This window comes from Anomaloglossus baeobatrachus, chromosome 8, assembly GCF_048569485.1.
Source record: "Anomaloglossus baeobatrachus isolate aAnoBae1 chromosome 8, aAnoBae1.hap1, whole genome shotgun sequence".
Classification (NCBI taxonomy): domain Eukaryota; kingdom Metazoa; phylum Chordata; class Amphibia; order Anura; family Aromobatidae; genus Anomaloglossus; species Anomaloglossus baeobatrachus.
The window spans coordinates 34,184,604-34,212,474 of NC_134360.1; the positions used below are offsets into that span (position 1 = coordinate 34,184,604).

The 27,871-nt window shown below is 46.6% G+C and overlaps 1 protein-coding gene across 1 annotated transcript in view; it reads left to right on the forward strand.

The window, feature by feature from the left end:
* Window positions 1-27,871, forward strand: part of PLXNB1 (plexin B1) — a 265,650-nt gene that overhangs the window by 178,516 nt on the left and 59,263 nt on the right. Inside the window, exons 3-4 of the mRNA XM_075321426.1 lie at window positions 14,132-15,260; window positions 16,520-16,702. Coding sequence (XP_075177541.1) covers window positions 14,133-15,260; window positions 16,520-16,702 — 1,311 coding nt within the window. The 5' untranslated portion in view covers window position 14,132. The remainder of the gene's footprint in view (window positions 1-14,131; window positions 15,261-16,519; window positions 16,703-27,871) is intronic.

A 27,871-nucleotide genomic window follows, 5' to 3' on the forward strand; every position in this document is an offset into this window, starting at 1 on the left:
TTCCTTTCATCCATCCATCTAGCCTTTCATCCATCCATCTATCCTTTCATCCACCCATCTATCCTTTCCTTTCATCCATCCATCTAGCCTTTCATCCATACATCCATCCATCCATCCATCCATCCATCTATCCTTTCATCCACCCATCCATCCATCTATCCTTTCCTTTCATCCATCCATCTAGCGTTTCATCCATCCATCTAGCGTTTCATCCATCCATCTAGCCTTTCATCCATCCATCTATCCTTTCATCCATCCATCTATCCTTTCATCCATCCAGCTATCCTTTCCTTTCATCCACCCATCCATCCAACTATCCTTTCCTTTCATCCATCCATCTAGCCTTTTATCTATCCATCTAGCCTTTCATCCATCCATCTAGCCTTTCATCCATCCATCTATCCTTTCCTTTCATCCACCCATCCATCCATCTATCCTTTCCTTTCATCCATCCATCTAGCCTTTCATCCATCCATCCAGCCTTTCATCCATCCATCTATCCTTTCTTTTCATCCATCCATCTAGCCTTCCATCCATCTATCTATCCTTCCATCCATGCTTATATACATCTACGGTATCTATCTTCATCCATCCATCCATCTAGCCTTTCATCCATCCATCTAGCCTTTCATCCATCCATCTAGCCTTTCATCCATCCATCTAGCCTTTCATCCATCCATCTAGCCTTTCATCCATCCATCTAGCCTTTCATCCATCCATCTAGCCTTTCATCCATCCATCTAGTTTTCATCCATCCATCTAGCCTTTCATCCATCCATCTAGCCTTTCATCCATCCATCTAGCCTTTCATCCATCCATCTAGCCTTCCATCCATCCATCTAGCCTTCCATCCATGCTTACATACATCTACGGTATCTATCTTCATCCATCCATCTAGCCTTTCATCCATCCATCCATCTAGCCTTTCATCCATCCATCTAGCCTTTCATCCATCCATCTAGCCTTTCATCCATCCATCTAGCCTTCCATCCATCTATCTATCCTTCCATCCATGCTTACATACATCTACGGTATCTATCTTCATCCATCCATCTAGTTTTGTGCACTGTAATTTCCATTCTTTCTCCCCCATATTCTGGATTACTCCTGTATTAATCCTCCATCAGGGGTAATCTGTAATCTGAGCCGTGTGTTGGTTGCACCTCGCCAGCTTCTATAATTACCGGACACATTTCGGATCCTGGCGCTGGCGCTCGGTCTCCCGTCCGACTAATGAACCTTAGCCCATCTGCTGCCATTACCTCTGGAAAATATTGGTTGCGCTTTTCCAATGCACCTTTTGTTTTATCGCAGCACAAACAATGAAGGGGCCCGGCTAGCCAAGTGTGGCCGCCTCACCACAGCGCATTAGCCACATATTAGCAGGGAATTTATAATGCAGAACCGGCATCATCCTTCACCCATGTACCATGTAACAAAGACAGATTCCAGCGGCCGCTGCTCACTGCCTCTTAATGGACGCGCAGATGTAATTTACACTCATTGTAACCCACATATTAAGCTTATTATACGTTATTTGTTCTCCATAACCCCTTCACTGCTGGTCTTGGATTTATTTCAGCACGCATAGCCAAAAGGCGACCACTGGGACCACCATAGGGCCAACAAAGGAGGGGGGTCTGATCTGACCCCACAAGAAACAACTTTCTCAAGGTCACTGATCCCAGATAAGTAGCTGGCAGCATTTCTGAAGCTAAAGTTGCCATTTTGGTCAGAAGTAAAGGTGAATGGCTCCAAATTTATTCTGTATCTAATCAACACCAAACATCAAGCCAATGTCGTTAAGAAGTATCCTCAGTGTAAAGAAGAACAAGGAATCCTGGAGGTGATGATCTGGCCCCAAACCCCCCCCCCTCCTTCCCGCAGAGTCCTAATCCGCCCTCCTCCCCCCTTCCCCCGGGCAGAGCCCTGATGTGCCCCCCCACACAGAGCTCCGATCTGGACCCCCCCCCCCTCCCAGAGACCTCATCCGGTCCGCCCCCCAGAGCCATGATTCAGGACCCCCCCCTTCCTCTCTGAGACCTGATCCGGTCCACCCCCCAGAGCTATGATCCGGAACCCCCCTCCCAGAGCCATGATTCGCCCCCCCCCGCAGAGCCCTGATCTGGTCCACCCCCCAGAGCCATGATCTGCCCCTTCCCCCACAGAGCCCTGATCCGGCCCCGTCCCCCTTCGCAGAGCCCTGATCCACCCCCCCGCGCAGAGCCCAGACCCATTCTCCCCCCCGTCAGAGCCCAGATCCGTCCTCCCCGCAGTCCCCTGATCCGGCCCCGCCTACCCTCCGCAGAGCCCTGATCCGCTCCCCCCCGTCAGAGAGCCCTGATTTCTCCCCCCCCCCCCGCAGTGCCTTGATCCCACATCATCCGTCTGTCTGGGATCACATGAAGAGACTGAAGGATCCGCACAAGCCTCATACACAGAAGATCAGGGGTCAGTTCTCCAAGATGTTTGGAACAATCTCCTGTCAAGTTCCTTCAAAATCTATATACAACTGACAGAAGAAGTGATGAAGGCAAAGAGCGGTCACCGAATATTGAAGAGAGTCAGATTTCTGCTTTGTTCGTTCACTTTACACTTCATTATTTGATACAAATACAACATGAACACTTCTATTTTTGCACATGGATATTCTTACTTTGCAGTATTTTTCCACACCTGACTAAAACTTTTGCAAAGTACTGTACATTAATGGATGAATGGATAGATAAATGAATAAATGGATGGAAAGATAAATGGATCAATAGATGGATGGCCGATAGAAATATGGGTGGATAATAAATGCACAGAGATAATAAAATATGTGGATAGAGAAATAGATGAAAGGATAGATACATTTATAGGTGAATGGAAGGAAATATTGCTACACATTAGATAAATAACAAGTGATCTGTAGTAATCAATGGGTTGTGGTCCAGGGACTTGTAATATTTAGTTTTATTATTGTTGCTTCATTTTCAATGACAGATAGGGAGATGGAGGGATGGATGGAGGGATTGAAGGATGGATGGAGGGATTGAAGGATGGATGGAGGGATTGAAGGATGGATGGATGGATGGATTGAAGGATGGATGGATGGATTGAAGGATGGATGGATGGATGGATTGAAGGATGGATGGATGGATGGATTGAAGGATGGATGGATTGAAGGATGGATGGATGGATGGATTGAAGGATGGATGGATTGAAGGATGGATGGATGGATGGATTGAAGGATGGATGGATGGATGGATGGATTGAAGGATGGATGGATGGATGGATTGAAGGATGGATGGATTGAAGGATCTATGGATGGATTGAAGGATGGATGGATGGATTGAAGGATGGATGGATGGATTGAAGGATGGATGGATGGATGGATGGATTGATTGAAGGATGGATGGATGGATGGATGGATGGATTGAAGGATGGATGGATGGATTGAAGGATGGATGGATGGATGGATGGATTGAAGGAAGGATGGGATGGATGGATGGATGGATTGAAGGATGGATGGATGGATGGATGGATGGATGGATGGATGGATGGATGGATTGAAGGATGGATGGATGGATTGAAGGATGGATGGATTGAAGGATGGATGGATGGATGGATTGAAGGATGGATGGATGGATTGAAGGATGGATGGATGGATTGAAGGATGGATGGATGGATGGATGGAAGGAATCATGGATGGATGGATGGAAGGAATCATGGATGGATGGATGGAAGGAATCATGGATGGATGGATGGAAGGAATCATGGATGGATGGATGGATGGATGGATGGATGGATGGAATCATGGATGGATGGATGGATTGAAGGATGGATGGATGGATGGGTTGAAGGATGGATGGATAAAAAGATAGATGGATGGATTGAAGGATGGATGGGTTGAAGGATGAATTGGATTGAAGGATGGATAAATGGAAGGATAGATTGATGGATAGATGGAAGGATGGATAAAAAGATGGATGGATGGCTAGATGGATGGAAGATGGATAGATGGACGAATAAATGGGAGAATAGATTGATACATGGAAATATGGGTAGATGTAAGGATGAATGGATAGAAGAATGGGTGGATGGATAGATTGAAGGATGGATGGATAAAAAGATGGATGATGGCTGGAGGAAGGATGGATGGCTGGAAGAATGGATGGATTGGTGGATGGAAAAATAGAAGGACAGATGCATGGAAAAATAGAAGGATAGATGGAAGGAGAAATAGAAGGATAATGTAAAGATGGAAGGATAGATGAATCGATTATGGAGGGAAGGATAGATGTAGATCAATCTCTGACATCTCTTTTGCAGCTTTTGGCTGATGTTTCCTTCTTATAGAATTTTTTACTGTAAAATCCCCTCGGGGTGAATTATCCTGCAATGACATCAGTATTAGATAATCGTCCTCCCGGTTTTCGGCTGCACATGTGCAGGTTATCTGTTACGATTGCTGCGAGCACTGGAGACTATGTCCAGATTTCTTGCTACTGCACATGTGCGAGCGCTGGAGACTAAGTCCAGATTTCTTGCTACTGCACATGTGCGAGCGCCGGAGACTAAGTCCAATCTTGGAGCCATTGCACATGTGCGGGTGACATCATCGCTGACACGAGGTCACATGTCTCTGACACCTTCTATGCCGATTGGTCGCTGGTCATGTGCTTGTGACGTCTTGCTCGGTGATAGGCCAGCATGACGTCACTCCTGTCGTTCTGGCAGCGGATTGGCTCTGGTGTCCTCCATCTTGGATGAGGCACAGAGTCTATATAAGACCCTGACACACGCCGCATGGTGCTCAGTCCTCTTGGTTCATGCATATGAGTAGACGCTCTGTGCGCGTTCCTCTAGGCATTCCTCTGTCTATGCTAGGTGAGCGCTACCGGCAGGGTAGCGTTCTTATACCTTACAGCTTCGGCTGCTGTCCGTATCCTTACCTCTTAGGGGAGCGGACATAGGCAGGTGCCTGAGGCACATGGTCTGGCTGGGCCTTGTGATTCTACTCGTAGGTGGACGTTGCCGCTAGGGTAACGTTCCTTATACTGCGTCTGGCAGTTGTTCGTATCCTCGCACACTAGGGGAGCGAACAGAGGTAGGAGCTTTGTGCGGCTTACGCTGCTGTTCGTCTCTTTTGCACCACTAGAAGAGCGGACCTAGGCAGGTGCCATATCTAGTGGTTCGTGTCCTCGCACACTAGTGGAGCGAACGCAGGTAGGAGCTTTGTGCGGCTTACGCTGCTGTTCGTCTCTTTTGCACCACTAGAAGAGCGGACCTAGGTAGGTGCCATTTCGCACACATTGCCTTTGTCTCTGTGATTATTAACATAGATCATTCCACACACCCTCCAAGTAAGGGAGGACTTGCTTTACTTACTTATTATATCCTGTGAGTTAACAGAGGTATTGCACTCTGCCATAGTCTGCAGCAAAGTCTTTGCACGGTGGACCCTGACTGTCTGATACTCCTTTCGGTTATTATCAGACAGCCCCCCGTAACATTAGGACTGAGCCAAGGGTCTGGCAGTTATGGCAGAATATCAGCAGTTACACCGTTACATACAAGTACTTGAGTCACGGCTCAAGAGTATAGAGGATAAACCTCAGACCATGGTGACAGCTGCACATGATCCTCGACTTGCTCTGCCAAACAGATATTCTGGCGATGCCAGATCATGTTGTGGTTTCATTAGTCAGTGTCAGATACACCTTGAGGTCAACTCTTCTCGCTTCTCTACGGAGAGGTCCAGAGTAGGCTTTATCATCTCCTTACTTCAGGACAAAGCCTTAGAATGGGCGACTCCCCTATGGGAGCGCTCTGATGTGGTTACTCTGAGACATCAAGACTTTCTTGATGCTCTTAAGGCGGTATTCATGGGTCCACAGGTTACCCATGATGCGGTCCTTAGACTGTTAGATCTATCTCAGGGTTCGTTATCCACTAGTTCTTATGCCATTGCTTTTAGACCTCTGGTGGCAGAACTAGATTGGCCAGAGAAGGTGTTGATTCCTATCTTCTGGAGAGGGTTGGCAGGCTATGTCAAGGATGCCCTTGCTACTCGTGAGGTCCCTGCTTCTCTGGAGGACTTGATCACAGTAGCAACGAGGATCGATGTACGCCATAAGGAACGTAGACTCGAGGTCTCTTCCTCACGCCCTAAGCATCGGGCTATTCCAGTTGTTGAGGGTCCACTACCATCTTCCTCAGCATCTGAAACATCTCCCACTCCTATGGAGTTAGGTCATACGTTCTCCAGACTACGCAAGTCTGGTCCTTCTATATGTTACGTATGTCGTCAGGCTGGGCACTATGCCAACAAGTGTCCTAGTCGTCAGGGAAACTCCCTGGCCTAGTAACCATTAGAGGGGGGTTACTAGAGACGTCTTCTGCACCCTCTAAGTGTTGTATCCCAGGTCAGCTCTCGTTATCTGAGAATACATGGCCTATTATGGCTTTTGTGGATTCCGGAGCTGACGGGATTTTTGTGTCCTCAGGATTTGTAAAGGGACACAATATTCCCTCTATCATGTTAGAGGCGCCTATTCCTGTCCGTGTTGTTAATGGAACTATGTTGTCTGACTCCATTACATTGAGGACAGTTCCCTTGCGCCTTTCCCTGTCTCAGGGTCACATAGAGGAGATTTCTTGTCTTGTTTTGCCTGAGGGTATAGACGACATCCTTCTGGGTCTTCCATGGCTTCGGATTCATGCTCCTCACATTGACTGGGAGTCTGACAGCATTATTAGTTGGGGTTCGAGATGTCAGTCCCGATGTCTTCCCTTACCACCTAAGGTCGTTGCGGTTGCATCAACTGATCTCTCTCCCATACCTACACCCTATTTGGATTTCGCTGACGTGTTCTCCAAACAGGGTGCTGAGGTTCTTCCACCCCATAGGCCGTATGACTGTGCCATAGACCTTATCCCAGGTTCGGTTCCACCTAAAGGCAGGGTTTACCCCCTGTCGATACCTGAGTCGGAGGCCATGTCGACCTATATAAGAGAGAGTTTAGAGAAGGGGTTCATTCGTAAGTCTGTCTCTCCCGCGGGAGCTGGGTTTTTCTTTGTTCGGAAGAAAGAGGGTGATTTGCGTCCCTGCATAGATTACAGGGGTCTCAACGCAATCACAATAAAGAACAAATACCCATTACCTTTAATTTCTGAGCTCTTTGACAGACTGAGAGGAGCTCAAGTTTTTACGAAGTTGGATCTGCGGGGTGCATATAACTTGGTACGAATTCGAAAGGGTGACGAATGGAAGACCGCTTTTAACACCCGAGACGGTCACTATGAATACCTCGTCATGCCTTTTGGGTTATGTAATGCACCCGCAGTATTTCAGGACTTCGTAAACGATGTGTTCAGGGATTTACTGTTATCCTCAGTAGTGGTGTATCTGGACGACATCCTGATTTTTTCTCCTGATCTGGAGACTCATCGTCAGGATGTCGTTCGTGTCCTTTCCCGTTTAAGGGAGCACTCATTGTTTGCTAAACTCGAGAAATGTGTATTCGAGCAGTCCTCATTGCCTTTTTTGGGTTACATTATCTCACAAGAGGGTCTGGCTATGGATCCTGCGAAGCTCTCTGCTGTCCTGCAATGGTCCGAACCTCATTCCTTGAAGGCGGTGCAACGCTTCTTAGGATTCATAAATTATTACAGGCAGTTCATACCCCATTTTTCTACTTTGGTGGCCCCTTTGGTGGCCTTGACTAAGAAAGGTGCTAATCCCAAAGCCTGGTCTACTGAGACATCTCAGGCTTTTGAGGCAGTAAAAAGACACTTTTCAACTGCTCCCGTTCTTCAAAGACCCGATGAGAATAAGCCCTTCCTCTTAGAGGTTGATGCCTCTTCAGTGGGTGCTGGTGCGGTCTTGTATCAAAAGAACGGTGCAGGTAGAAAAAGGCCGTGTTTCTTCTTTGCTAAAACCTTTTCACCGGCAGAGAGAAACTATACCATTGGGGATAGGGAACTGCTCGCCTTAAGATTAGCCTTGGAGGAGTGGCGTCACTTGCTGGAAGGAGCGAAACATCCTTTCCAGGTCTATACAGACCATAAGAATCTGACGTACTTACAAACCGCTCAGCGTCTGAATCCTCGCCAAGCCCGCTGGTCCTTGTTTTTCTCCCGCTTTCACTTCTCCATCAACTATCTGTCTGGGAGTAAGAATAACAAGGCAGACGCTCTGTCTCGCTCTATGCTTTCTACCCAGGAAGAGATTGACGAACCTCGTCTTATCCTTCCCTCCAGGGTTTTTCATACGCTCTCCCCTGTGACGTTAGACCAAATCCCACCGGGCAAGACCTTTGTTCCGCCTGATCGACAGAATGATATACTGTCATGGGCCCACACCTCAAAGGTGGGTGGGCATTTTGGTATTAGGCGGACACGAGAGTTACTGGAGAGGTGGTATTGGTGGCCACACTTAGCCAGCCACGTCAAGAGATATGTCGGTTCCTGCTACTCGTGTGCTCGCAACCGTCCATTACGGCAGAGACCGGCTGGGCTCTTGCATCCTTTACCAGTGCCAGATAGACCATGGGAGGTGGTAGGCATGGACTTTGTGGGTGATCTTCCATGTTCACAGGGACATAGATTTGTGTGGGTCATTACAGACCATTTCTCCCGGATGGTTCATCTCGTACCGTTATCGAGAATCCCATCTTCCAGGGTACTAGCCAAACTATTCCTCAAGCATGTCTTTAGGCTTCACGGGATGCCAGATCGTATCATTTGTGATAGAGGCCCGCAATTTACTTCCCGTTTCTGGCGAGATCTTTGTAGCCTTCTGCAAATTGAGTTGAATCTCTCTTCGGCATACCATCCGGAGACTAATGGTTTGGTTGAACGTACCAATCAATCTATGATTATATACCTTCGACACTTTGTTGCTGAGAACCACGATAACTGGTCCTCCATCCTACCCTGGGCAGAATTTGCCCTTAACAATTCGCTGGCTGAGGCCACTGGGCAGACACCGTTCGTACTCAATAATGGGCAACACCCTAGGGTACCGGTACCGTTTCCCGCTGCTGCACCTCCTCCTCTTGTGGCCGACTGGGCAACTAATGCCAGAGAGGTTTGGGATCGGACTCAAGAGTCGATCCAAGCAGCTAAGGACCGTATGAAGACGGTGTCCGATCGGTTTCGTCGCCCGGCTCCTGTCTTTTCTCCAGGGGACTTTGTGTGGCTCTCTGCAAAACACGTGAGACTTAGAGTGAGCTCTGTCAAATTTGCTCCTCGCTTCCTGGGTCCTTATGAGGTTCTTCGACAGGTAAATCCTGTAGTCTATCAATTGAAGTTACCTGTCCATCTTAGGATTCATGACAAATTCCATGTCTCACTGCTAAAGCCGGCTATTTTACCTCACGCTCGTGAAGTGCACTCTCCTGCCTCTGATTCCTCTCGCTCTAGCTATGAGGTACGAGCCATAGTTGGTTCTAAGATGGTTAGAGGGCGCAGGTTCTTCTTGATAGATTGGGAGGGCTATGGCCCGGAACATCGCTCTTGGGAGCCTGAGGAGGCTGTCCATGCTCCCGACTTAGTTGCCGATTACCTGCGTCGCCGGGAGGGGGGCCCTTGAGGGGGAGGTACTGTTACGATTGCTGCGAGCACTGGAGACTATGTCCAGATTTCTTGCTACTGCACATGTGCGAGCGCTGGAGACTAAGTCCAGATTTCTTGCTACTGCACATGTGCGAGCGCTGGAGACTAAGTCCAGATTTCTTGCTACTGCACATGTGCGAGCGCCGGAGACTAAGTCCAATCTTGGAGCCATTGCACATGTGCGGGTGACATCATCGCTGACACGAGGTCACATGTCTCTGACACCTTCTATGCCGATTGGTCGCTGGTCATGTGCTTGTGACGTCTTGCTCGGTGATAGGCCAGCATGACGTCACTCCTGTCGTTCTGGCAGCGGATTGGCTCTGGTGTCCTCCATCTTGGATGAGGCACAGAGTCTATATAAGACCCTGACACACGCCGCATGGTGCTCAGTCCTCTTGGTTCATGCATATGAGTAGACGCTCTGTGCGCGTTCCTCTAGGCATTCCTCTGTCTATGCTAGGTGAGCGCTACCGGCAGGGTAGCGTTCTTATACCTTACAGCTTCGGCTGCTGTCCGTATCCTTACCTCTTAGGGGAGTGGACATAGGCAGGTGCCTGAGGCACATGGTCTGGCTGGGCCTTGTGATTCTACTCGTAGGTGGACGTTGCCGCTAGGGTAACGTTCCTTATACTGCGTCTGGCAGTTGTTCGTATCCTCGCACACTAGGGGAGCGAACAGAGGTAGGAGCTTTGTGCGGCTTACGCTGCTGTTCGTCTCTTTTGCACCACTAGAAGAGCGGACCTAGGCAGGTGCCATATCTAGTGGTTCGTGTCCTCGCACACTAGTGGAGCGAACGCAGGTAGGAGCTTTGTGCGGCTTAGGCTGCTGTTCGTCTCTTTTGCACCACTAGAAGAGCGGACCTAGGTAGGTGCCATTTCGCACACATTGCCTTTGTCTCTGTGATTATTAACAGAGATCATTCCACACACCCTCCAAGTAAGGGAGGAATTGCTTTACTTACTTATTATATCCTTCTGTGAGTTAACAGAGGTATTGCACTCTGCCATAGTCTGCAGCAAAGTCTTTGCACGGTGGACCCTGACTGTCTGATACTCCTTTCGGTTATTATCAGACAGCCCCCCGTAACATTATCCATGTACAGAGCCATTTACTAGGAATAGGATAATCGCCCGTAAATCCCGTTCCCTCCTCTAAGGTTTTATCCGGAGATTATATCGGTGAATGCTCTGTTTCTATGTGTCGGTATTTTACCTATTGTCTAATGTTTACAGTAGTGTCAGGTCCCTTTCTATATTGATGAGCCCAAACCTGCCTGAGCCGCGGACATTATAAGATTAAGCGACGTGCCCAAGGTCATAAGCCGGCAAGAAAATCAAACAGACTGTGCGAGATCCGGCAGACTCATTGTTCTCAATCAGTCGAGATATTGATCGGTTTATACCATTGTACTAATCCTACAAAAAAAATGCATAAAACAAACCAGCGCCGCATTTTGTTAAATCTATAAAGCACTGAACATAACTATGATAAAATGAGTTTACTTCTGTTTTAATAAATGTTACTTATTTTATATATCCAAGTTATCCTCAAAGTTTCTATACATATATACAATGACAAATAATACTTCCCTGTGCCCTCAGCTCCATTTTTGTGATACAAAGCTCTAAAACCTCGTGTGTGTGTGTGTGTGTGTGTGTGTGTGTGTGTGTGTGTTTACAAGGGATACATTACATAATTCAGGATGTCTGCAGTCACCACTAGAGGGAGCTTCTTGCGTACAGTTTTATTATTAAGGTCAATGAACAAACAGTATGTAGTGTGCTCCCTCTAGTGGTGGCTGCCTGAATTTCATCATACACTGTATACAGAGGATATTATTATTATAGCGCCATTTTATTCCATATATGAAAATATGTACAAAAGTACAATAATTATGCACAATACAAGACAGGTAGAGGAGGAGAGAAGACCCTGGCCCGAGGGCTCACAGTCTACAAGGGATGGATGAGGATACAGTAGGTGAGGGTAGAGCTGGTCATGTCATGGTGTAGTGGACTGAGGGATACGGCAGGTTGTAGGCTTGTCGGAAAAGGTGGGTCTTCAGGTTCCTTTTGAAGGTTTCCATGGAAGGAGAGAGTCTGATGTGTGGGGATAGAGCATTCCAGAGTATGGGGGAGGCACGGGGGAAATCTTGGATGCGATGGTGGAAAGAGGAGATGAGAGGGGAGTAGAGAAGGAGATCTTGTGAGGATTGGACGTTACGTGCAGGTAGGTACCGGGAGGCTAGGTCACAGATGTATGGATGAGGTTGTGGATGGCTTTGTATGTCATGGTTAGGGTTTTGAAACAGTCTTTGGCAATGGGAAGCCAGTGAAGGGATTGGCAGAGAGGAGAGGCCGGGAAATAGCAGGATGGAAGGTGGATTAGACTCGCAGCAGAGCTTAGGATAGATTGGAAGGGTGCAAGAATGTTAGAAGGGAGATCACAGAGCAGGAGGTTGCAGTATTCAAGGCGGGAGATGATGAGGGCATGCACTGTGTTTTTGCAGAATCTTGGTTAAGGAATGTTTTGAATCCAGGAAATCTTTTTGAGTTGTACTCAACAGGAGGTGGAAAGGGCTTGGATATGTGCCTTGAAGGAGAGTGAAGGGTTACTTCGAGGCAACAAGTGTTTGGGACTGGAGAGAGTGAGCAGCCGTTGACCATGATGGATAGATCTGGTGGAGTCGTAAAGGGACATGAGGGAAGATGATGAATTCTGTTTTTTCCAGGTTCAGTTTCAGAAATCGAGCCGAAAAGATGGATGAAATAGCTGAGAGACATTGTGAGATTTTGGTTTGTAGGGAGGAGACGATCAGAGAGGTAGATGTGCGTATCATCAGCGTAGCGATAATACTGAAAGCCATGGGACTCTATGAGCTGTCCCAGGCCGAAGGTGTAAATGGAGAACAGCAGGGGTCCAAGAACTGACTGGGGGACACCAACACATAGGGGGCGAGATGAGGAAGTGGTGTGAGAGTGGGAGACGCTGAAAGTTCGGTCTGTTAGGTATGAGGAGATCCAAGATAGGGCCAAGGCTGTGATGCCCAGAGATGAGAGAATCTGTAATAGGAGGGAATGGTCCACTGTGTCGAAGGCAGAGGACAGGTCCAGGAGGAGGAGGACAGAGTGTGTCGCTAGGCTTTTGTGGTCACCGGTGACTTTAGTTAGGGCAGTTTCACTGGATGTGGACGGAAGCCAGATTGTAGCTGGTCAAAGAGGGAGCAGGAGGAGAGGTGGGAGGACAGGTCAAGATGGGCCTGATGTTCCAGTAGTTTTGAGGCATAAGGGAGAAGTTTTATGGGGGATAGTTTCACACAGAGAAAGGGTCAAGGATGGATGTGATCGAGGCATGTTTAAAGCATGAGGGGGAAGACACCATTTGTTAGTGATAGGTTGAAGAGATGGGTTAGGGTCGTGATGAGGACTGCGGTGAGGTTGGGAATGAGATGCGACAGGGGTGCTTCAAGTGTGCAGATGGTGAGATGTGATCTTCTGTCATGGTGTAGAAGTTGGATTTAGAGGAAGAGGGATCAGTAGTTTTGGTGAGGGGCTACGGGGACTCTGAGCCAAAGCTTTCTCTGATGTTGTCAATCTTCTGCTTAAATAATGAAGCAAAGTCTTGAGCTGAGATAAGGACAGGGAGGTGGTGCTTGGGGACGGAGGAGAGAATTGAAAGTGTTGAATAACTGTTTAGAGTCGTGGCACAGGGAGGATGTGAGAGATGAGAAGTAGATTTGTTTTGCGACAGTGAGTGTGTACTTGACATTGGCAATGAAGTACTCGGTGGAATGGGATCTTCTATCTCTGCTCAGCAACCCTGGAAGCCCGCCTCCGTTCTTTAGTCAGGCTTGTGTGCCAGGGTTGCCGGTTGATTGTGCGAGTTTTGGTATGCGTGAGGGGACGGCCAAATTGAAAGCTGTAGGTATTGGGGTATTATATAAAGTGGCAGCAGCATCTCCATCGTGTAAGGAAGAGGGAGAAGGGACTGAGAAAGTGCGTGTAAATCAAGGTGTATATAAAGATGTATCATTTCAGGATACAAAAATCTAAATATAAAATAAAAATCTTCCTCCACCGAGTATGAGAAAAATATTTGCCGTTAACACACAAATGGCATCATAGGCCTATGTTTACAGGGCTGAAGTTTTTACAGAGGGGCCCTTTGAGTTGGAGCTTGTTTTATGTGGTTTTCCTAAATTCATGTAGAAGTAGCAGTGGAAAAAATCCTGTTTTATAAAGGATTGTATTCAACCATTTCCTATGAGAGCGACTCCGCCATGTTATTACCATCTCGTCTGAGACTGATCCGGTTATCAATTTAAAGGGACGATGCTATCCTAGTGTTTAGAGGGGGTTTCCACTTTGGACAATGACTTATTTTCTTATGATGTTATTTTAATCCTGCCTTTAATGATAATGAAACTGCTGAAAACTGCTGAAAAATTTCTGAATTGGGTTTCTTGGTGAATAGGGGTCTTCCCATGTTTTCCTGTGAACTGATGACTATTTTTCTTCTCTTCCAGAATGATCATCATGCCACCAGAAACTGTCCTCCTCACCGCCCTGTGTCTTCTCGGCACCTCGGTCTCCGGCACACAAGCCTACGTTACGTTTTCACAGAACAACACAATGTTCAACCACCTCACCATGGACGCCAACACAGGGACCCTATATGTTGGTGCCACCAATTATCTTTACCAGTTAACCGAGGATTTATTGCTTCAGACTGATCCCGTTCAGACTGGACCCAAAAGGGACAGCAAGGATTGTTTGCCACCGGTCACCTCCGATTGTGCACATGCCCAGAATACGAGCAATCACAACAAGCTTTTGCTGGTTGTACCGAGCCAAAAAGAGCTGATCGTATGCGGCAGCGTGTATCAAGGCATTTGTGAGAAAAGACTATTGGGCTCCGTCGATCAGGTCCTCTTTAAACCCGAAAGACCAGTGGACTCCCAGTACGTTGCCGCCAACGATCCAAATGTCACCACCGTTGGCTTGGTTGGGCTTTCCAAGGATGGTACCCCTCTTCTGTTTGTTGGAAGGGGCTACACCAGTAAAGGTGTGGGGGGCATTCCTCCCATCACCACCCGCAACCTGAACGGAGGAAGTGACTCCCATTCCGTTTTCTCCTATGAAGAAACGGCCAAGTTGGCAGTAGTTGGGCGACTCTCGGAGTACAACCACCACTTTGTGAAGGTCTTCACTCACCGATCCAATGTTTATTTCCTCTTTTATCGTCGCGACTTAAAATCGGCCTCCAGGGAATACAAGACCTACATCTCTCGCATCTGCCCCGATGACTCCCATTACTATTCCTACGTGGAGTTGCCACTTAGTTGCCAAACTAAAGGCGAAAGTCGGAGTTATAACATTCTTCAGGCCGCCTACGTGGCCCAACCTGGGGAGAAGATGGCAAGGGGCGTCCTAAACACCACCGGAGATGTCCTCTTTGCCGTCTTCTCGTCCTGGAATGCTGCTGCCGGAAGAGTCGGTGAAGAATCAGGTTTGTGCTTATATCCTATGGATCTTATCGATCGAATGATCAATCGCACCAGAGACGTCTGCTACACCCGGGATGGAAAAGATGACGGCAGGGAAGTGGCGTATATCGAATACGACGTCAAGTCCAACTGTGTTCAGCTTCCATCCGTGAGTATTGGTCACTCAATGGCGTGTTCCATGTTTGTAACTTTCATGTATGGTCATGTTGTCAGCTGTCCAGACCCACGATAGTGCCCTAGACGGCAGCCTGCCTCCCCTACCGGGGCCAAATTAAAGGCATATTCTTCTTATGAAAGGGGTAAAATTGGAAAGGGTTTGTAAAAACAAAATATGTCATTACTTACAGCTCATTGCATAGTTTACCGACCACGTCTGCATTCTGAAGTGGCTGGATTCCTAGGCAAATTGTGCTAGTTTACCAGCTCTTTGCTATAGAGCTTGTAAAGGCTGCTCTAACGGTGGCTTCAGTATCTCTGTGCTCCTCTAGTGCTCCACACCATTGCACCTACCACTGTTTGCAATGGGGGGTAGGTGCACAGTTCACACCAGCAGCATGACAATGACAATGAATCTGCAATCATTAGGTAGGCTCTGGCTTCCAGGAAGCAAAAAAGCAAAGGAGGAGCGGCGCGCTCAGGAAGACACAAGATGATACATCCTCTTTTAAATCGCACCAATCACCAGGATTTTCCTATATAATCTAAAGCCAGTGCTATACTGGCACTATCAGGCTGATTCTATACGTACCTTTAGTTGTCCGCTAAGATGTAATGTTTTAGAAACACAAGGATGTAAAGTTTGTAAAATGAGCAGCTTTTTGATTGGCAGCAGCTGCCCCAAACCTGTTTCTAAAGTCTAAAATTTGATCATTTTAGGTAGTAGATAAGGTAACAGCTTCTTTTAGGTCACAATTTGGGGTTCTTGTGATTTAAAGGGGACCTGTCACCTGCCATACATGTGTAATTTTTATTAGCAGGTATAAATGCCGCTGTTCTCCTGAATGCGGCGATGTTTTTCTTTTGTTCCTGCTCCTCTCCAATCCTGAGATATGGCCGCCTTTTCCCAGTATATAAATGTAGCCTTTTAAGCAAAGGGGGTGTGGTCATCACCTCTTCTGTGGGCGTCGTCTTGAGGAGCATGCCCAGTTGGTAATTAGACTGGATTCATATACGGGGAAGAAAGGGCCATATCTCAGGAACGGAGACGAGTAGGAACAAAAGAAAAACATCGCTGGATTCAGGAGAATAGCGGCATTTACACCAGGTAAAAAAAAAATTACATACAGTATTTATTGGAAATGACGAGTCCTCCTTAATTACCCATATGTAAGAAAAAGTAAAGCCTCAGTTAGGATTTCCATCTTAATAGACTCATTGTACCTGAATGTATATATTATTTCTTTGCAGGATACATTAGATGCTTATCCTTGTGGTTCAGACCACACCCCGAGCCCCATGGCGAGTTGGGATCCCCTGGAAGCTGCTCCTGTTTTCGAGAGCCCTGATACACGACTTACGTCCATTGCTGTAAATGTGGAAGAAGAACACACAATCGCATTTATTGGTGACCACAAGGGTCAACTTAACAAAGTAGGTGACCGCATATCAATGAAAATGCCTTGTGGGTTGTATGAATTGTATCAGTATAGCCCTATAGGGACTGGTCCATATGTGGCAGATTCTGCCGCCAACGGATATCTCTGGAGACTCACCGAAAAATCCGCATGATACACACATTTTGGCTGATTTTACTGCTTTTGCCATTCCAGTGCCGCTGCCCCAGTGGTTCAACAGGTCCTCTTCTACATCCCCATTGTACATCCATGAGACCGCTGCAGCCAATGACCAGCCTCGGTGAAGGGAATAGTAGCATGCATGGCATAGTGACCACTGCAGCTAATCACCAACTTCAGGGAAGGGGGTAGTAGAATGCATGGTATAGTGACCACTGCAGCCAATCACCAGCCTCAGGAAAGAGAGTAAGTAGCATGCATGTCATAGTCACCACTGCAGCCAATCACCAACCTCAGGGAAGGGGGTTGTAGAATGCATGGTATAGTGATCACTGCAGCCAATCACCAGCCTCAGGAAAGGGAGTAGCATGCATGGCATTGTGACCACTGCAGCTAATCACTACCCCAGGGTGGGGAGTAGTAGAATGCATGGCATAGTGACCACTGCAGCTAATCACCAGCCTCAGGGAGAGACCAGTAGCATGCATGGCATAGTGACCACTGCAGCTAATCACCAGCCTCAGGGAGAGACTAGTAGCATGCATGGCATAGTGACTACTGCAGCTAATCATCAGCCTCAGGGAAGGGATTAGTAGCATACATGGTATAGTGACTGCTGCAGTCAATCACCAGCCTCAGGGAAGGGAGTACTAGCATGCATGAGATAGTGACCACTGCAGCCAATCACCAACCTCAGGGAAGGGGGTTGTAGAATGCATGGTATATTGACCACTGCAGCCAAATCACCAGCCTCATGAATGGGGGTTGTAGCAAGCATGGCATAGTGATGACTACAACTAATCACCAGCCTCAGAGAAGGGAGTAGTAGCATGCATGGCACAGTGACTGCTGCAGCCAATCACCAGCCTCATGGATGGGGGTTGAAGCAGGCCTGGTGACCGCTGCAGCCCATCGCCAGCCTCTGGGAAGGGGTTAGTAGAATGCATGGTATAGTGACCACTGCAGCCAGTCATCAACCTCAGGGAAGGGGTAGTAGCATACATTGCATAGTGACTGCTGCAGCCAATCACCAGCCTTAGGGAGGGAGTAGTAGCATGCATGGCATAGTGACCACTGCAGTTAATCACCAGCCTCAGTGAGAGGCTAGTACCATGCATGGCATAGTGACCGCTGCAGCCCATCGAAAGCCTCAGTGAAGGAGGAAGGAGCATACATTGCATAGTGACTCAGAGGCCCCCAACTCTAAATTGGGGAATGTTTACCTAGTCATAGTTGTTAATTCATATGGCTTTATGTTTCCCAAAAATGAAAGGATATTGACACTTTAGGGTAAAGTTTTTTACCTACTTTCTTATATTTTACGTTCAAAGCATAAGCCGTTGTGGCTTATTATACATTTTGCACCTTCTCGCTTTCACATGTTCTATGTTTCCCTGCACATTGTTGGCTGTAGGAAGAGTTGGCTAAGAATCCGACAGTGAACTCGCTCTGTCGTCTTCTTTTCTAAGTGTTTATTTTTCTGACTTATGACCACATCAAAGTTTAGCTTAATTTTCATGTTCATAAATTATCACAGAGGAGTTCATAAAAAAACAGATAAGAATTACATCCTCCATGTCAGAATGAGCTCACTGATGGATTCTTGGTTTACTCATTTTATAATCAGCAATAGACAAAAGCAGCAACGTAGAGGCTGTAAATGAGAAAAGTGCTACTTTTTTTGCAAAAATGATTATTTTATTTTATAATGTAAGCATTTCTGTAAAGAAAAAATATATATTTGTGCCCCCAAAGGGGTCCATGTCCTCAAAATAAATGGCGGGATTTAATCACTGGAACATTCCCATATGGCACATGAACATACCGCCCTTAGCAGACCTGCGGATAGCAGGATAATTGAACCATGCCCCTCCGTTGCTCAGCCACTTTTCCAATTTAATTGTTCATTTAGACCTAAATTACTTTATATGCAAATGCGTGCAGACAATGGAGCCAGCGATCCAGATACCTGCGAGATTTTCCAATTTCAATTTGACGCCTGTAAAACCTGACTTTTTTTAGAATGAGCTTGGACCAAAATATTTAAAGGGGTTTTCCCTCTAAATTCGTTCATGATCACCACCGATCCCAAGAAAGAGGATCCCAATTTCCCCTGTGTGAACGACGCCTTATCGTGACCATCGCTCCATTTATTTCTATGAGACTGATGGAGCAGCTATCTCTGTCCATCTCATAGAAGTGAATGGATTTCTGCTCACACAGTAATATAGGCTGAATGTGCTAGCTCATATATCAGCACAGCTTCTATCCTGCACTTCTTTGATTCCCTTCTTAAAAATAGTCTGTTTTGCTGCTCTCCATAAGACCTTAGATGCTTTCTCCCATTGGAGTGTTCCTCCCAGTAATATAGGCTGAATGTGCTAGATCATATATCAGCACAGCTTCTATCCTGCACCTATTTACATTCCTCCTTAAATATAGTCTGTTTTGCTGCTCTCCATAAGACCTTAGATGCTTTCTCCCATTGGAGTGTTCCCCCCAGTAATATAGGCTGAATGTGCTAGCTCATATCAGCACAGATTTTATCTTGCACTTATGTGCTTTCCTCCTTAAAAAGTGCCTGTTTTGCTGCTCTCCATTACACTTTAGATGCTTTCACTCGTGGGCGTGTCCCTCCCAGTAATATAGGCTGAATGTGCTAGATCATATATCAGCACAGCTTCTATCCTGCACCTATTTACATTCCTCCTTAAATATAGTCTGTTTTGTTGCTCTCCATAAGACTTTAGATGCTTTCTCCCATGGGAGTGTCCCTTCCAGTAATATAGGCTGAATGTGCTAGCTCATATATCAGCTCAGATTCAGTAATATAGGCTGAATGTACTCGATCATATATCAGCACAAATTCTATACTGCACGTATTTACTGTCCTCCTTAAAAGTAGCCTGTTTTGTTGCTGTCCATAAGAATGTAGATGTTTTCTCCCATGTGAGTGTCCCTCCCAGTAATAAAGGTTCAATGTGCTAGCTCATATATCAGCAAAGCTTCTATTCTGCACTTATTTGCTTTCCTCCTTAAAAATAGCCTGTTTTGTTGCTGTCCATAAGAATGTAGATGTTTTCTCCCATGTGAGTGTCCCTCCCAGTAATAAAGGTTCAATGTGCTAGCTCATATATCAGCAAAGCTTCAATCCTGCACCTATTTACATTCCTCCTTAAATATAGTCTGTTTTGTTGCCATCCATAAGACTTTAGATGCTTTCTCCCATGGGAGTGTCCCTTCCAGTAATATAGGCTGAATGTGCTAGCTCATATATCAGCTCAGATTCAGTAATATAGGCTGAATATACTCGATCATATATCAGCACAGATTCTATACTGCACTTATTTGCTTTCCTCCTTAAAAAATAGCCTGCTTTGTTGCTGTCCATAAGAATGTAGATGTTTTCTCCCATGTAAGTGTCCCTCCCAGTAATATAGGTTCAATGTGCTAGCTCATATATCAGCAAAGCTTCTATCCTGTACTTATTTGCTTTCCTCCTTAAAAATAGCCTGTTTTGCTGCTCTCCATAAGACTTTAGATCATTTCTCCCATGTGAGTGTCACTCCCAGTAATATAGGCTGAATGAGCTAGCTCATATATCAGCACAGCTTCTATCCTGTATTAATTTGCTTTCCTCAAAAAATAGTCTGTTTTGTTGATCTCCATAAGACTTTAGATACTTTCCCCCATGGGAGTGTGCCTCCCAGTAATATAGGCTGAATGAGCTAGCTCTATATCAGCTCAGCTTCTATCCTGTACTTATTTGCATTAATTCTTAAACATAGCCTGTTTTGCTGCTCTCCATAAAACTTTAGATGCTTTCTCTCGTGGGCATGTCCCTCCCAATAATATAAGCTGAATGGGCTAGCTCTATATCAGCTCAGCTTCTATCCTGCACTTATTTGTTTCCCTCCGTAAAAATAACCTGTTTTGCTTCTGTCCATAAGACTCTAGATGCTTTCTTCCCTCTCCACTGCAGATCTGTGCACAATCCTCTCCCTGATGCTAAAAGTAAGAGAAAGGAGGGGAATTAGAGAGTAGGAGCACTTGAGGATTTGTGTTTTTTATTAGCTGAGACCTCTGCAGAAAAAAAAAGACTTGCTGCATCAAAATGCTAGAAAATTTTGAATGGAAACTATTTAGTAAGTTGCTTAATGTTACATTTGGGAAGCAAGTGAACAATAAAATATGTCTGCACAAAGAGAGACATAGATTTAAATAGAGCTGAGTTGCAATACCAGACACCGCCTGTAGACAAAGGGGGCGCTGTTTCTTATCTGATTTATAGATTAATCAGTATTTGGGATCAGACGTTCTGAATTCTCAAGGTGATCTCTTCTACATAAGCAATCGTCATCATAATGTAAAATCTGACCATGCAGACAAACGCAGCCCCTGAGAAACCCCCGGCCCTTATTTTTGAACCTGTATTTAAAATTAGGCATTAATCCGGTCGTATAGGACAAGGTCACCGTGATATTTGGCGCTGATCGTGTTGTTTTTCAGCCGGTCACTGACCGCGGTGGCTCTAAGCAGCTAATTTGTCCCCAAGCAAATTCCTGATGTCCATTCACCTGGATCAAATCGCATTATAGCAATTTCCTGCTCACACAAGCCGCGCTCAGGGCCAGATTCAGGGCGAAACTTCCAGAGAAATCGCCGATCATGTCACAGCTGGATTAAAACGGTCTTACATGACACCTGATATGAAATTATAACTTCTGACGTTGTTTTTTTAATGGTGTTTACCTACAAAATTATTTAAAGGGGCTTTAATTTAAAAATCAGACTGTTTAAATTTAATAAACAGCGCCACCTTTGTCCTCAGGCAGTGACTGGTATTGCAGCTCAAGGTGAACTCATTACACAGACAAAAGTTGACTTTCTCTTTAACTATTGAACTGATTTAATACAAATCTAATAATATGGAATGTCCAATAATCCGGCACTATCAGAATTAAACAGTCACTGCAAATTCAGGGGTGTCCCAGGCAGAAATCACCCCAAAATGGGAGATTCCAACGGGAGGATGAGGTGGAACGGAGTGGGGCTAATTTGGGCCACATGGGGTTTCCATCCCTTTAAGAAGCCTTATAACATGACTAGCGTTCTGTTCTAGGGTTATAAGAGTTCGGCATTGGTGTCCTGTACTGGTTAGCTACCTATAGAGGACACTAGAGAAACATTAGGGGAAAACAAATGTGCACAAAGTTAAGAAGAAAGTAGCTAACTTCTCTCCTTATTTAGATAATAAAAGAAAGTTGACACCAAGTACATGACCCAAATTGGTGATGTGAAGTTTTCAACAAATGTAACAGTTTTATTCTTCATCTTGATACGTACAATGATGTGCAAAAGTTTTCATCTGCTTTGGAAACTTTTGCCTTGGAGACACCTTGCTGATGAAGTATAACTACCTTGTGTCTTGATGCTGCTCTCACTTGTGGCCCGACTTCCTTGCGCAGTAGATGGGTGTAGCTGGGTCCTCTAGTTGCTGTCAGTTCTGAGTTGATGGCACTGCTGAACATCTTCCCAGTTTGAAGTTAAGGAAGCAAATGTGTCTTTCATCTGCTGCTCTGAGCTTCCTTGGCCAACCACTGTGTCAGTTGTGAGTTTCTGCCGGTTGTGAGTTTCTGCCGGTTGTGAGTTTCTGCCGGTTGTGAGTTTCTGCCGGTTGTGAGTTTCTGCCGGTTGTGAGTTTCTGCCGGTTGTGAGTTTCTGCCGGTTGTGAGTTTCTGCCGGTTGTGAGTTTCTGCCGGTTGTGAGTTTCTGCCGGTTGTGAGTTTCTGCCGGTTGTGAGTTTCTGCCGGTTGTGAGTTTCTGCCGGTTGTGAGTTGCTGCCGGTTGTGAGTTGCTGCCGGTTGTGAGTTGCTGCCGGTTGTGAGTTGCTGCCGGTTGTGAGTTGCTGCCGGTTGTGAGTTGCTGCCGGTTGTGAGTTGCTGCCGGTTGTGAGTTGCTGCCGGTTGTGAGTTGCTGCCGGTTGTGAGTTGCTGCCGGTTGTGAGTTGCTGCCGGTTCTGAGTTGCTGCCGGTTCTGAGTTGCTGCCGGTTCTGAGTTGCTGCCGGTTCTGAGTTGCTGCCGGTTCTGAGTTGCTGCCGGTTCTGAGTTGCTGCCGGTTCTGAGTTGCTGCCGGTTCTGAGTTGCTGCCGGTTCTGAGTTGCTGCCGGTTCTGAGTTGCTGCCGGTTCTGAGTTGCTGCCGGTTCTGAGTTGCTGCCTGTCCCGAGTTGCTGCCTGTCCCGAGTTGCTGCCTGTCCCGAGTTGCTGCCTGTCCCGAGTTGCTGCCTGTCCCGAGTTGCTGCCTGTCCCGAGTTGCTGCCTGTCCCGAGTTGCTGCCTGTCCCGAGTTGCTGCCTGTCCCGAGTTGCTGCCTGTCCCGAGTTGCTGCCTGTCCCGAGTTGCTGCCTGTCCCGAGTTGCTGCCTGTCCCGAGTTGCTGCCTGTCCCGAGTTGCTGCCTGTCCCGAGTTGCTGCCTGTCCCGAGTTGCTGCCTGTCCCGAGCCGCTGCCTGTCCTGAGTTGATGGCACTTTTGAACTTCTTTCATTTTGAAATTAAGGAAGCAAATGTGTCTTTCATCAGCTGCTCTGAGTTTCCTTGGCCATCCACTGTGTCTACAGTTCTCAATGTTGCCTTTTTCTAGGTTCTTCTTCAAAGGAGCTTGAACAGAACATATTGACACTCCAATTTTTTCTTAGGAGACACCTTGCTGATGAAGTATAACAACCTGGTGCCTTGTTACACTCCTGCCATGGTGTATGACCTATGACATGAAACTGCCTTCCACAATCTCACCTTTATAGCAGTTTGTCTGTTCCTCACCCAGTTTTAAGCCTCCCACGCGGCTGTTTCTGTTTCAGTTAATGACTTCACATTTGAAAATGACACTCCTTATCACTTGTCTGGTATAATCTTGTCACTCAGACATTCCTGAATATAATCCTGCAAATTCTGGCTGTACAAATGTATCTAGAATAAGTGATAAAGGCGACGGATGGTGACCAAATATTGATGGAATTCAGATTTATCTTTTGTTCATTCACTTTTGCATTTTGTAAATTGATAAAGAGTCAACTCTTAACATTTCTATTTTTTTTAAAGCATTTTTACTTTTCTTTATTTTTTTCACACCTGCCTAGAACTTTTGCACAGTGTTCTTTATCTATTCTGAAACATTCATATGAAATTCTGTAACTGCTGATTCCTGATTTATTAGGACGTTGTACACACTGATCCTCACGTGTGGCCTTCGTGATTACATACGTGTCCGACGCCTGTTTCTATCCGTGTAAATTAATGCCGCCGTGATCCGGTACCTTTTATTCTTCCAGTGACATATACAATAGAGAGCGCTCTCGGGTTATGAGTTAATTGGTATGGCCACCAAACGCTTTCCAATTCACAGCACGGTCCCCGCGCCGAGGTACGGATTACGTGCCCGAACTTTAGAACACTTTATTGCTTTTTTTTGTGTTTTCTAAAGGCGAAGCTTCGCTGCCACCTAGTGGCCACATGTGAGAATGAAGGTCCTGCTCAAGGTCGATTTAAATCTGACTCGTCACATAGAGCAACCTTGTATCTACCGCATGATGGATTGCTCGGGGCTGACATAGATCTAAAGGAGCGGGCAGAGAATAAATACTTTGTGATGGTGACATTCTGTCTCTAGACAACGCTCACATTCTCTAATAAGGCCCGATGTCGCCCGCCTCCATATTAAGAGCAAAGCGCTGTTTGCAGGATGCATTTCTCCCTAGTAACAGACAAGCAATGTAGGAACAGGAACATCTCACTTTGCCATTTTTTTCCCCAACCCATCATCGGCCTGTTACATTGTTTTACACCTGACTCCCAGCCACTCTCATATAAAGTCAAAATTGCCAGTCTCTGTTTCTTTTTTTTCTTCTTTTTTTTCATGTACAAATTGCAAATGCAAATAAATTTCCCATAGGAGTTGTGTATATCTTCCTGCGATGAGCTCCCCCTAGTGGTGGCTGTATAAATCTGCCTGCGATGAGCTCTCCCTAGTGGTGGCTGTATAAATCTGCCTGCGATGAGCTCTCCCTAGTGGTGGCTGAATAAATCTGCCTACGATGATCTCCCCCTAGAGGTGGCTGAATAAATCTGCCTGCGATGAGCTCTCCCTAGTGGTGGCTGTATAAATCTGCCTGCGATGAGCTCCCCCTAGTGGTGGATGTATAAAGCTGCCTGCGATGAGCTCCTCCTAGTGGTGGCTGTATAAATCTGCCTGCAATGAGCTCCCCCTATTGGTGGCTGTATAAATCTGCCTGTAATGAGCTCCCCCTAGTGGTGTCTGTATAACTCTGCCTGCGATGAGCTCTCCCTAGTGGTGACTGTATAACTGCCTGCGATGAGCTCCCCCTAGTGGTGACTGTATAACTACCTGCGATGAACTCCCCCTAGTGGTGGATGTATAAAGCTGCCTGCGATGAGCTCCTCCTAGTGGTGGCTGTATAAATCTGCCTGCAGTGAGCTCCCCCTAGTGGTGGCTGTATAAATTTGCATACGATGAGCTCCCCCTAGTGGTGGCTGAATAAATCTGCCTGCGATGAGCTCCCCCTAGTGGTGGCTGTTTATAAATGCCTGCGATGAGCTCCCCCTAGTGGTGGCTGTATAAATCTGCCTGCAATGAGCTCCCCCTAGTGGTGGCTGTATAAATCTGCCTGCGATGAGCTCTCCCTAGTGGTGGCTGTATAAATCTGCCTACGATGATCTCCCCCTAGAGGTGGCTGAATAAATCTGCCTGCGATGAGCTCTCCCTAGTGATGGCTGTATAAATCTGCCTGCGATGAGCTCCCCCTAGGGGTGACTGTATAACTGCCTGCGATGAGCTCCCCCTAGTGGTGGCTGAATAAATCTGCCTGCGATGAGCTCCCCTAGTGGTGGCTGAATAAATCTGCCTGCGATGAGCTCCCCCTAGTGGTGGCTGAATAAATCTGCCTGCGATGAGCTCCCCCTAGTGGTGGCTGAATAAATTTGCCTGCGATGAGCTCTCCCTAGTGGTGGCTGTATAAATCTGCCTGCGATGAGCTCTCCCTAGTGATGGCTGTATAAATCTGCCTGCAATGAGCGCCCCCTAGTGGTGGCTGTATAAATCTGCCTGCGATGATCTCCCCTAGAGGTGGCTGAATAAATCTGCCTGCGATGAGCTCCCGCTAGTGATGGCTGTATAAATCTGCCTGCGATGAGCTCCCCCTAGGGGTGACTGTATAACTGCCTGCGATGCGCTCCCCCTAGTGGTCACTGTATAACTGCCTGCGATGAACTCCCCCTAGTGGTGAATGTATAAAGCTGCCTGCGATGAGCTCCTCCTAGTGGTGGCTGTATAAATCTGCCTGCAATAAGCTCCCCCTAGTGGTGTCTGTATAACTCTGCCTGTGATGAGCTCCCCCTAGTGGTGGCTGTATAAATCTGCCTGCATTGAGCTCCCCCTAGTTGTGGCTGTATAAATCTGCCTGCAATGAGCTCCCCCTAGTGGTGGCTGTATAACTCTGCCTGTAATGAGCTCCCCCTGATGGTGTCTGTATAAATCTGCCTGCATTGAGCTCCCCCTAGTGGTGTCTGTATAAATCTGCCTGCAATAAGCTCCCCCTAGTGGTGTCTGTATAACTCTGCCTGTGATGAGCTCCCCCTAGTGGTGTCTGTATAACTCTGCCTGCGATGAGCTCCCCCTAGTGGTGGCTGTATAAATCTGCCTGCATTGAGCTCCCCCTAGTTGTGGCTGTATAAATCTGCCTGCAATGAGCTCCCCCTAGTGGTGTCTGTATAACTCTGCCTGTGATGAGCTCCCCCTAGTGGTGGCTGTATAAATCTGCCTGCATTGAGCTCCCCCTAGTTGTGGCTGTATAAATCTGCCTGCAATGAGCTCCCCCTAGTGGTGGCTGTATAACTCTGCCTGTGATTAGCTCCCCCTAGTGGTGTCTGTATAAATCTGCCTGCAATGAGCTCCCCCTAGTGGTGGCTGTATAACTCTGCCTGTGATTAGCTCCCCCTAGTGGTGTCTGTATAACTCTGCCTGTGATGAGCTCCCCCTAGTGGTGGCTGTATAACTCTGCCTGTGATGAGCTCCCCCTAGTGGTGGCTGTATAACTCTGCCTGTGATGAGCTCCCCCTAGTGGTGGCTGTATAAATCTGAATCAATAGCAGGAGCAATTACCCAAATGGAGAGACATAGGTAAAATAGCAGGGTAATGATAAAATATAACTTTTAATATTTTCTTTAAAATTAGGGGAAAATTAACAGACAATGTACACATATAGTGATAATCCGATACTGAAGAAAGTTATCAGAAACCAGAAGGTCAACTGACCTGTATCGGAAAAGACAACAAAAGCTCACTACACAGTACAACCTGCAGAGGCTCAAAGTAAGGGTGCCAAAGAAGCCCTCTTGTGTAAGGCAAATAAATGGAAAAATCTCACCGGTATCTCTTATGCTCGATTTCCTGGTGATGAAAGGATCTCAGAAGGGGATCCACTAAATACATAGCTACCAAAAAAACCCTCAAACGATGATCCATTGGTGGTCCATTGGAGGCGTCTACCTCTGCACAAGAGGTGTGTAAAGGCCCCATCACATACAGAGATAAATCTTTGGCAGATCTGTGGTTGTAGTGAAATCATGGACATATTGTTCCATTTGTACACAGCCACAAACCTGCCACTGATTGTCCACAATTTCACTGCAACCACAGATCTGCCGCAGATTTAGCTCTGTGTGTGACAGGGCCTTTACTCTTGACTCTAATCCAGAAAAGCTCCTCTGATGAGTGCTGTACGACGAAACGCGTAGGGAGACTGGAGCACGCCACCAATAGATCATCGTTTGAGGGTTTTTTTGGTAGCTATGTATTTAGTGGATCCCCTCTGAGATTCTTTTATCACCAGGAAATCGAGCATAAGAGATACCGGTGAGATTTTTCCATTTATTTGCCTTACACAAGAGGGCTTCTTTGGCACCCTTACTTTGAGCCTCTGCAGGTTGTACTGTGTAGTGAGCTTTTGTTGT